The sequence below is a fragment of the Sarcophilus harrisii genome, chromosome 2, assembly GCF_902635505.1.
Source record: "Sarcophilus harrisii chromosome 2, mSarHar1.11, whole genome shotgun sequence".
NCBI classification, from domain to species: domain Eukaryota; kingdom Metazoa; phylum Chordata; class Mammalia; order Dasyuromorphia; family Dasyuridae; genus Sarcophilus; species Sarcophilus harrisii.
This window is the reverse complement of record NC_045427.1, coordinates 333,185,923-333,198,210: the sequence shown is the minus strand read 5'-3', so window position 1 is coordinate 333,198,210 and position 12,288 is coordinate 333,185,923. Positions and strand designations below refer to the sequence as shown.

General features: G+C 32.8%; 1 protein-coding gene across 8 annotated transcripts in view; it reads right to left on the bottom strand.

Moving 5' to 3' along the window:
- The window catches only part of PACS2 (phosphofurin acidic cluster sorting protein 2), a 364,749-nt gene that overhangs the window by 113,346 nt on the left and 239,115 nt on the right, over positions 1–12,288 (bottom strand). For all 8 annotated transcript variants that reach the window (XM_031952885.1, XM_031952883.1, XM_031952888.1 and 5 more), the window contains one exon: positions 4,455–4,587. In XM_031952885.1, coding sequence (XP_031808745.1) covers positions 4,455–4,587 — 133 coding nt within the window. The remainder of the gene's footprint in view (positions 1–4,454; positions 4,588–12,288) is intronic.

Here is a 12,288-nt window from a genome sequence, read left to right as displayed (position 1 = left end):
ATGAAGGTCTTCAAACAGAGGCTTGAGGACCACTAATGAGAATGCTGTAGATGGGCTTTCTTGTCACTTACTGATGGTGATGAACCCTAAAATGTCCTCCTTGACTTTTGGGGTGAACTCTGAAACTCTCCTCTGACAGAGATCCACCTTTCAGGGCATTTGAGTGGTTTCATTAAGATTAGCCCAGGATTACTCTCTACTTAGTTTGAACTTAAAGTGGTCTCCTTCAGCTAGAGATATGGACTTGATATAACTTAAATGGTCTCATTCAACTTGAAATCTAGGCCTGGAGGCAGTGACAACATTGAAGGAATCTCATTCAATAGAAACCCCAATCTCAGAATTCTTATAAAAAGAATTTTAAACTCATACCTTTGCAGAAGTAAGAAGTAGGAATTATGCCTTGCCAAGGGACCTCTCCTCTTGGCACAGCTGCCTACCAGAACTCCTGCCCACTGTGAAGAGACTTTGCCAGTGATAACCGCTATTTATTTCTTTGCCAGGACCTCTCGCAACAGAGGAGTCAATCTTCCTAGCAAAGCTGGCTTTTCAGACAACAATAAACTTCTCTTTTGCCAGTTAGACTTTTCCAGTTTGTGAATTCTTTCATGTTGAACCTGTGCCTCTGACTAAAGAAGGGATTCCCACAACTCTCTGCACTGCAACTAACCACATCATTACAATTCATGTTTTGAGGATTCTTCCAACTCTGAGATTCTGTGACTCTGAAAATGCTAGGTAAACTGCCTTTTTAATATAATCTTGAGTTTAATAATCTGTTAATAAAAATATATACTAATGTTTCATACTGGATATTAAAATAAAAACGTTATCTTTAGATTAAATTGCTAACATTTTCCTCAAAAATATAATTTTGCTAAAATATATTTTTGGCCCCTAAACATTTTATAAATGGGTTTTTCTTTATTACTTTCTGATCTTCTTGTCCATATTTAGATAAAGTTTTTTGGACTGAGTTGCCAGTGGCATTATGGATCCTTAATGAGAGTGACTGACTTCTCTCTGAGAATCTGTTTGTTTTGAACCACCCAGATTTTCCCCTAAGAACAGAAATTTGGCTCATGCTTCTATTAAAAAAAAAAAAAAAAAAAAAAAAAAAAAAAAAAAGCAAAGGCATTCTTTCCTGTATGTGCATTTGGGCTGTGAAGTTATCAATCAAAAGACAGATTTTAACTAATCCCCAAAGATACAGAGAGTGAGCTCACCCTTGGGTCTTGAACAGTTGAGTCCTTTTCTGGAGGCCATCATAAAACACTTCATTATGCTGGGGTCTCCCTTTCTTACAACTTAATACTTTCCACATAACTCACAGTATCAGTGAAGGCAAAGTTCCAAATTGCTTCTTATTGAAAATAATTTACTGCTATATCAATTCTCCTTCCCCCAACCCCAGGACCTAAAGGTGATATGTTTAGTTACTTCTTAAATGCCTTTAAATATGTTTGATCTTTCTTATCTTTAAAAAACTTTCACTCAACTTTATCATTCTGTCATCCTATATCTGTCCTCTATTTCTCAAACACCTAGGGGAAACAAACAAACAAACAAACAAACCTGCCTAAATTCATTTGTCACCATTTCCTCTCCTCTTACTTATACTCAAATCTTTGTAATTTGGCTTTCAAATAAGGGAAACCTGTTTCTTTTCATATTATATCTTTTCATTGTTAAATCTTTTTTTTTCTTTTTTTCTTTTCAGTCTTTAGCTTTCTTGCCCTAATGCCCTGAATTTGACACTGATGATCATTTTTTTTTTTCCTGGATATTCTCTTCTCTCTTGGTTTTCTACTTCAACTTCTTTAATCATGCTTTTTTGGTATCCTTTGCTGATTTATTATCTATCACAAATTTTGTAAATTTAATTATCATCCCTATGCAGATACCTAGTAGACATAAATACATGTAAAATACACAATAATGAAGCAGGTTGTGGTCCCTTTAAGAAACTGTGATTCCTTTCAGATTCCCATCCCCTTTTGGCTGAGGTATATCCTCCCCAGACAAGTTGTCTTGCCAGAGCCTTTGATTCAATTACAAATCCTGTTCAAAAAGCATCCCTTTGAATTCCAATAAAAGATCTGGCCCTTGTCCCAGCCCCCATTCTGACTTGCTTGGGCTGCCCAGCTCCCACTGGTTGTATTCTGCTCGCTGTCCTAAGACAATATAAAAAAGCCAAACTAAAACCCTCTCTTTGCAGAGGTTCCAAACATGCCAGCTCCATGCTTGGGATGCCAAGGGCCTCTGTCCACTGGAATATTCTTTTCCAGTGTTATCCTCCCTTTACCCTCACCTATTTTCTTAACCAGATTTCATGCCTCTCTGTCAGGATTTCTACCCTTACTTCCAATCCCCATAATAAACCCTTTTTATCAATCTTTGTTTTTGGGTCTGCAAATTCTTTTACAGAGGACCTCTGCACCACCAGAAGGGAGTCCCCAAAACTCCCTACCCTTACCCCAAATCCCAAGGGGTTGCAGGGGAGCCAAACCTCTCCATTTGGTTTCCTGAACCTTGAACCTGCCTTATCATTTAACTCCCTGACCACCAGAAACCCTAATCTCATTTTGGTTCCCTAAATCTAAACTTTATCAATACCACACACAGACATGCATAATTCAATCCTGAGATTCAATTCCACACAAACAGATGTCTTGGAGACATATCAAACTTAGTATGTCTAAATATAGAACTCATTTACCTTTTCCATCCTTAATTCTACCTCTATTCTAAATTTCCTTCTTTCTGTCAAAGGCATTATCATTCTTTCAGTCCTCCAAGCTTGTAATCTCAGTATTACCTTTGAGTTTCCTTTTTCCACATATCCAATTAATAGCCAAATATTGCTATGCCTCTGTCCAGAACATTTCTCTCATCATCTATTAATAAAGCTATAATCAGATTCCACTTATAAAAAAGCTACCACCTTTGTTAATCTTTATCATTTCTCATCTAGATTACCATAATATTCTCTTAAATAGAGTCCTTGCCTCAAATTTCTCCCTACAACAATCAAATCTTAGATGAGGAAATAAATAGAATCCTGAGCCTGAAGTCAGGAAAATCTGAATTCAAATCTAATCTCAGATACTGTGTGACTCTGGACAAATCATTTAATCTTTGTTTCCTTAACTATAAAATGGGGATGATAACAGAATATTTTTTATTTTTTATGAGGTTGTGAGGTCCAAATGAGATAAATTTGTAAAATATTTAGCATGATGAATAAGCACATAGAAGGTGCTTATATAACTGCCTATAGCCTTCCTTTTTTTTCCCATCTCAACTTCATTGTTGCCCAAGTTCTGACTATGTCAATATCCTACTCATTCAACTCCTCCATTGGTTCTCCGTTATCTCTAGCATAAAATATAAAGTTTCCTTATGAGTTTCTAAAGCCTCTGACAACTGGACCACAACCTATCTTTCCAGGCTAATTGTATATTACTTCCCCATTTTCCTGAAATTCTCTATATTCCTTACACATGACACCTTATTACTTTGCAGTGGCTTCCTGCTGGACTTAGAATGCACTCCTTCCTCATTCCTAGTTCACAGCTTTCTTCAAGACATAATTAAAATACTGCATTCTCTGTGATATCTTTATTGAACTCAGCTTCCATAATTTTTCCTCTTAAATTACCATTGTATTTAATTATTTTAAATTTCCTTGTATTATTATTATATGTTCTATATGTACTTTAAAATAAATGTCCTTGCTGACTTGCTTGTTAAAATGTACTATTTATTATATATGTATCTCCTGTATGAGGCCTGGTACATAGCAAGAACTTAATCAATGATTATTGACTTATTGGTTGATTGCTTTCTTCAAAATTTAAGATGCATGACACACTACATATTGTTTTTCTCTCTTTAAATTCTAAGTGGAGTTTTCACTTCTCCTCAAGTTCCCTGTATTTTCTGCTCTATCAACCAAATCCTTTGTCAGTGAATAGGGTTCAGAGCTGCAGTTCTGCGATAACAGAAAAACAATAGGTTTTTTTCCCTACCTATTGAAGGGTAATTCTCTGTGCTGTTATTACTCACATATTTACATTGCTTAATTATTCCAATGAAAATGTGGCAGTATCCCTTTTTTTTCCAAAGAAAAGTTCTTAGATAAAATTGTCAATCTCTACTTTTCCCCACAAATTTAAAGAATACTCACATTCTTCTAATGTAGTATAAAGTTTTTTTTTTTTTTTTTTCCTAATACCTCTCTTGATACTTAGGAAAGAAGTCTTCTAATCTGATTTATCACAGACCAAGTTTAATGGTTAGATAAGAGTTTATTTTCTGTCTTTTTAGTGCTTTTCTTGGGGAGTTAGAATTATTCTTACACATAATTCAATTGTTACTATAATTTCTGTAATCAAATGGTTAGACCAATTTTTCCCTTTTCTTCCCAAACCAAAGGAGTAAGTTATCTTCACCTGCAAGTGATTCCTAGTGTCTGGTGAACGCTCATTATCCAGACTGTTAGCTCGTTCATTCTGTGGCCTCACAGGCTGTCTTTCTTTTAGTGAAGTGCTTCTACCCCGCCGACCAGTCTGCTTTCCCTCTGACCTGCAGAGCCAATAAAGGAGAGGTTTTTTTTGGGGGAAAATTGTTTAATTATAAGAAGCAGATTGTTCAGAGATTGCAGTGAGAAAACATTGATATATTGAAATACACCCATTAATCATCAAACCCTTGCCCACTAGTGGTAGGTCAGAGTTTTGATGTAGAAAAAACAAGACCTTACAAAGTTGATCAACTTATTAAAAAAGCCTTCCTTTGTTTTTGCCCCAAATCATCTCCTCCACAGGAATGCTTTAAGAAGCTGAATGAAAAACATAGAAATATTTTACTAGCTCTACAAAAGAAGAATCAGTGAAGAAAGAAATGCTAATAAAACTACTACTATAATTCCATTTACAATGTAATAAAAAGGCAACCTGCTTATTACTATATATAATTTCTGATGAAAATTTTCATAGATATCCTGACAGATAACAATTAAAAGGAAAAAATAACAAAATATCAGGTACCTTAACCTTAGATTAGTTAAATTGGTTCAAAATATTTAAATTCAAAGTATTTGAATGAAAAGACATTTAATCAAAGATAGATAAAAGGCTTCCTAGAAAAAGGTGAGACAAGCTTATCAGATGGAAGTTTTTGAAAGCACATTTGAACACTTACACTATCTGTAATTCAGTGCAAGTATTCCCCTCTCCAATGCACACTGTAACCCCAGTATAACTTTGTAGAAGACCTTTGGTAGTTTCTGTGGCTAAATAATTCACTATTCTGATCAATTTCACCAACCTGGTGATGGAACTTTTCTCAATTAACCTGGTCCTTATGCAACATACCTTCTATCTCTGCAAAGCTTTTCTCACTTGGGAGAATCTGTTAGGAGTTTAATCTCTATGGACATCATTTTAAAGACTCTCAGAGTCACCTTCATATTATTGTAAGGCTTTATTAGAAGAAAATGTCCACATAAATTATAAACATTAGATAAAAATGGTGCTAATTAATTTTAATGGATAAAAATTCACTCATATATATATATAGGGGTATACAATGCACATATAAACATGTAATAATAATTAGTGAAATTAATTTATTTAAACTGCTGAAATTCCAAAACATTTGCTTAAAAAAATTGCTGGTTTATAATAGGACTACAGAGAGTATTTTTAGCAAAGATAAGGAAAATATTCAGAGGCAGAAAAAAGCTATAAAGGAAAATAATTACTTCTTAATAATAATAATAATAATAATAATAATAATAATAATATTCCCTAAGGAATCAGAGCAAAGACCAATGCTTTTAAAAATATTTTTCAGGGATTATCATTAAATATTTAAAATTTTAAGACCATATCCCATGAAATCCAAACTTGCACATCACTGCCAGATCTTTTCATATAGGGGCAACTAGGTGGCTGCCTCCTGAAGTCAGGAGGACCTGAGTTCAAATGTGACCTCAGACACTTAACACTTCCTAACTGTGTGATCCTGGGCAAGTCACTTAACCCTGATTGCCTCAGCCAAAAACAAAAAACAAACAAACAAAAAAAACTATGACACAACCATTATGGTTTCTCCCTCTATCCATGAAAACAACTTAATAGACAGTACTCAGGAGTAGTTATATGGCTGAAAAATTTGTCAACTTATGGCCAATATGGGGAAAAACTTCTACAAACTTTGAAAGACTAATGCTTTTCTAGAAGCAGCTGTAAGAAGGTATTTCTCAGAAAAGTATAAAGCCTGTTGCTGTGTCCTATTTCAAGCCTTTTAATTTCAGGACTTTCAGAACTTGTTGCTTTACTGGCACAGTTTTGAAGAACAAAGAGTTATTTTCATACTATGATATGAAATAATTTTAGTGAAAGCACTAACAAATTAATTTTCTTATATATGATAATTAGTAAATACTTTCGCCTTAAAAGAAGAATTGTATCTTCTAATTCTGGTAATATTGTATTAATATTAACATTTATATTTGAACTTTATTGTTACTTCCCTATGATGACTTTATTTATATTTTTATAGTTATGTTTTGGGCATCTTTTTTCCTTAACACATATGCACGTGATATAAATATTCAGATACCATAATTTGTTCAGTCATTACCCAATGCTTGAATTCAGATTTTTTTTGTATTTTGTTATCACACAGAATCTTAATATGAACATTTGAGTACATATTGCTTTTCTTGTTAATAAATTCTGTTAATAACATCACAGTTTCATTAAGAAAATTCTGGAATTCAAAATGGAAAGAACATTATTAAATTTTTTGGGTCCAATTTCAAGTTGTTCATAAAGGTTCAAACAAATCACATATTCTAAGATAGTAAACTAGCATTTCTGTCTTCTTGTAGACTTTCATACAATCAGTTTCCTTCTCTTCACCCCTCTATTTAACAATATTTTATTTTTTACTAATACACATTCAGATTTTGAGTTCCAAATTCTTTTTTTCTTCCTTTCTTCTCCTCCACAAGATGGCAAACAATCTGAAAAGGTTATATATGCACATTCATATTAAACATTTTTCCACATTAGTCATGTTGTGAAAAAATCAGAACAAAGGGAGAAATCCACAAGAAAGAAAAAAACAAATAAAAATAGTGAAAATAGTATGCATCGATCTGCATTTAGAGACCTTAGTTTTTTCTCTGGAAGTGGATAGCATTTTTTAATTTTATCATGAGTCTTTTGGAATTTTCTTAGATCATTGCATTGCTGAGAAAAGCTAACTCGATTAAAGTTGATCATATCATTTTTCTTCCACAATTTCATCTAAAAACTGCCTGTTCATATCCTTTGACCATTTATCAATGACTTGTATTCTTATAAATTTGACTCAATTCCCTAAATTGCTAAGAAATGAAGCCTTTATCAGAAACATTTGCTATTAAAATTGTTTCCCAGCCTTTTGCTTCTCTTCTTAGTTGAACTGGTTTTGTTTTTACAAAAACTTTTTAGCTTAATATAATCAAATTATCCATTTTGTAAATTCTTTCTTCTTCATAGATATGATGGGTAAACTATTTCTTGCTCTCCTACATTGCTTATGGTATCATCCTTTGTGTGTAAATCATGTACCCATTTGGACCTCATCTTGGTATACAGTATGAGATGTTGGGCCTACACCTAGTTTGTGCCCTCTTGTTTTCCAGATTTCCCAGCAGTCATTATTAAATAATAAGTTCTTATGCTAGAAGCTGGAGTCTTTGGTTGTATCAAACAATAATTACTTGTCACTGATTTCTGTGTCTTGTGTACCTAACATATTTCATATTTCTTAGCCAGTATCAAGTAGTTTACATGATTGCTACTTAAGTTTTAGATCTCATATGGCTTGTCTACCTTCCTTTGCATTTTTCCCATTAATTCCCTTGATATTCCTGATCTTTTGTTCTTTCAGATAAATTTTATTTTTTTTTCAGCTCTATAAAATAATTTTTGGCAGTTTGGTATGGGATGAAAAAAATAATTTAGGTAGAAGTGTAATTTTTATTATATTGGGTTGGTCATGAGCAGCTGATATTTTTCCAATTATTTAGAACCAGCTTTACTTGTGTGAAAAGCATTCATATTGTTTTCATAAATAGTTCCTGGATATATCTTGGGAGATAAGACTCCCAAATATTTTATACTGTCTACAATTATTTTAAATGGAGTTTCTCTTTCTATCTTCTCCTGCTGGGTTTTGTCAGTAATATAGAGAAATGTCAATGATTTCTGTGGATTAATTTTATATTCTGAAATTCTGCTAAATTTGTTAATTATTTCAATAAAGGTAGAGTTTTTTGGTTGATTCTCTAAGTATACAATCACATCATCTGCTAAGAATGACAGTTTTGTTTCCTTATTTCCTATTTTAATTTCAACATATTTTTCTTCTCTTATTGCTCATATTGAATAAAAGTGGTAATACTGGACATCCTTTGTTTCATTTCTGATCTTATTGGGAAAGTTGCTAGCTTATCCCTATTGCATATCATGTTTGCTAATTGTTTTCTAATGATTTTAGATAGATACTGCTTACCATTTTCAGAAAAGCTCCATTTATTTCTATGCTCTTTAATTTTTTAAAATAGGAATGGGTGCTGTACTTTTTCAAAAGCTTTTTCAGCATCCATTGAGATAATATCATTTGTTAGTTTTGTTATTGATATGGTAAATGACATTGATAGTTTTTCTAATATTGAATCAGCCCTGAACTCCCAATATAAATCCCAATTAGTCATAATATATTATTCTGGTGATCAAATGCTGCAATTTCTTAGTATTTTATTAAATTTTTTTGCATCAATATTCACTAGGGAAATTAGTCTATAATTTTCTTTGTATATTTGGCTTTTCCTGGTTTATGTGTGCCATAAAAGGAATTTGGAAAGACTTCACCTATTTTTCCAAATGTTTTACATGGTATTAAACTGTTCCTTAAATGTTTCATAGAATTCACTTGTAAATCCATGTGGCCCTGGAGATTTTTTTCCTTAGGCTTGTTTTATTTCATTTTTTTCTAAAATGGGGTTAACCGATTTTAAGGCTTGTTTTATTTCATTTTTTTTCTAAAATGGGGTTAACCGATTTTACTTTATTTTATTTTTGCTGAGACAACTGAGGTTAAGTGACTTGTCCAGGGTCACACAAGTATGAAATGTCTGAGACCAGATTTGATCTCAGGTTCTCCTGACTTCAGGGCTGGTGCTCTATCCACCTAGTTGCCCCTCTAACAAAATAAAAACTTTATTTTATTAATCTGGGTGATTTACATTTTTGTAAATATTTATCCATTTCACTCAGATTGTCAAATTTATTGGTATACAATTGGTAATTAGATCTATTTTTGCTTTGTCTGAGATCAGAATTGCTACTCCTGTTCCTTTTACTTGTAAACAACATATTGTAGGATTCTGGTATTTATTCCACTCTGCTATTCTGTTCCATTTTATGGAGAATTCATCACATTCACATTCACAGTTATGATTACTATGTATTTCTCTACATCACATTCTTCCCCCCTCAAATTTTTATTTTTCTCTCTCCTTTTACACTGTTCTTCACCAGTATTTTGCTTCTGATCACTTTATTTCTAAGTCATAGTTATTCATTTGATTGCATGATTACTATCATGCAGTATTAGTTTTGTTAATTATTGCTCTGCAGTAGAATCTGAGATTTAATAGTAACAAGTCCCCCCCTCCCCCAATACTCCCTTCTTCCTTCATTTATCATATCCCTTTATATTCTTGAAATCCAATCCTACAAATGTATTTTTGTTATTATTTTGGCTAGTTCTACAAAATATTTCTTTCAGATTTTCTAGGAATCTGATTGTTAAAGCAAAAAATCTGTAGAGTAATTTGAGAGTACTGTACAATCTTTATTATATTAGCAACACTCATTCATGAAACTTGAATCTTTCTTCAATTATTTAGGTCTTTATTCCCATTAAAAGTTATTTTTAGTTGCATATATATAATCTGTCTATATATCTATACGATAATCCCCAAATATCTGATTCAATTTATTGTTATCTTAAATGGTCTTCCCCAAACCAAAAAGCACTACTTTATTACTCTACATGTGCATTTATTCTTTTTACATTTATTCTGTAACACACAGACACACAGACACACAGAAGCAGAATCTGTTAGTATGTAAGCTCCTTGAGGTTAAAGACTATTTTATTCTTTCTATTTATATCCCAGTATTTAGCAGAGTGTCTGGCACACAGCTGGCACTTAATAAATACTTGTTGATTAATTGGCTTATACAATTCCTTCCCTCTTTCTCTTGGGTTTTGTTAGGAAAATAAAGAAAGGCTAATGATTTTACAGATTTATTTTATATTTTTCTACTTTAATGAAGCTAGTGTCTTAATTTTTTTATAGAGTCTTAGCACATCATGATTATTTCCCAGTATACTAAGTTGTTCAGTAGAGGTGAGCCTCACTGATGGGAGGGTTTATTTTTATTTTTGTCTCTGCATTCCTAGTATGTGAAATTTTTTTTGGGGGGGCAAGGAGGACAGAGGTATAAATAAATGATTTTATTGGTACCTGAATTAAAAATTTCTTCTACAAATGAATGTCACCACATTCTTGCAACTTCCTAGTCCAAAGACAGTTCTATCCATTATATCTTGTTGTTGCTTGCATGGCAAAAAGTAGTTGCTTAATAATACTGAAGAGAAAAATTACTGAAAAAGCTCACAGTATTTCTCTGTTACAACTAATGCTAATTTTTGATTTAAAATACTTGACTAAAAATTTAACATGGAAAATTAATTCTATCTACTAAACTTATTTAATAAAGATTTACACTTAACACATAATTTTAATACTATCATATTTTATTTTAAGTTCATTTTGGGATTATTTTGTTTTTTCCATTATTACTCATTTTCTTGTGGTATGATTAAAGAGAGGCTGGGTATGATAGTGGATGTGAATAAGAAGTACCCAAGTTCAAGCTCTGATATATACTGGCTGTGTTAATGGATGAATCACTTAACTTCTCACTCTCACTAGGTTAGTATTATTGCTAGTATAAGATAAATTGCCAATCTGCATCAATGCAAGGAGTTTCCTTTCCAAGGGTTCTTCGGACCAAATTAAATCAAAGGTGAAAGTTTAAATTCTATTTGCCAATATAAAAGAGGCATTTTAATTTTTCCATTTTTGAATAATGAGATTTTCAAAAGATTATTAAAACCCATTTGTTTCTTCCTCAGAAAATTGCAATATGTCTTTTAATCAGTTATCATTTATCCAGTGATTAGAATAATAGTTTACAGATTCATTAGGAGTTACAACTCTTGACATTTAAACATTTCCTTATATATTTTAGAAGGCAAGTTTTTTTTTTTTTTAATCAAAGCTTTTTATTTATGGGTAATTTTTCAACATTGACCCTTGCAAAAGCCTTCTGTTCCAAATTATCCCTTCCTTCCTCCCACCCCCTTCCCTAGATGGCAGGTAGTCCAATGCATGTTAAATATGTTAAAATATATGTTAACTCTAATATATGTATACATATTCATATAGTTATCTTGCTGTAAGAAGGCAAGTTTTTATTATGTCCATAAGTATATCTGCCCCCACTTTTTCCAATTATATATTTTTGTCATACAAAAGTAGTTACAACAAAATGATTGTCTTTCTACTTTAAAGTCATTTTATAGGCTGAATCTAAAAATATTAGTCCCAAGATGGAGCTAAGAGATGAGTAAAGGTAGGGACTCACTCAAGTGCTACCTAATTCCCCTACAAATAATGTAAAATTATGCCTCAAATCAAATTTTGGAATGGTACAATCAAAAGATCAGGGCAAATACATTTCCAGGTCAGAACAACTTAAAGGTCTCTCCCAAGGGGGTGGGGAGATGAGGAAGTTGAACCTGGAGCTTCAGCACAGACTGCACAATATAGGCCATGCCAGGCACCAGCAGCAGGACCCAGGAGGCAGTTTCTTAGCAACATCTTCAAGAGCCCTCAACCCACAGATGGTAAGAGAGAAAGATAACTAGTCAGAAGGAAATTACAGGGGATCCTTTGTTGGCATTGGGTGCAAGAATCTGTCATAGTGCAGTTCCAGATCTAAGAGAAATACTAAATTATTAGTATTTGAAATTGCAGGAGATGCAAGGGCCCTGGTCACAGTTCCAGGGAAGAGTAGAGTGTTTGTGGTTGCTCAAAGGCCAAAGCACAAGCCAAGAGAGCAAAGTTCAAACCTCTCATTTGATCACACC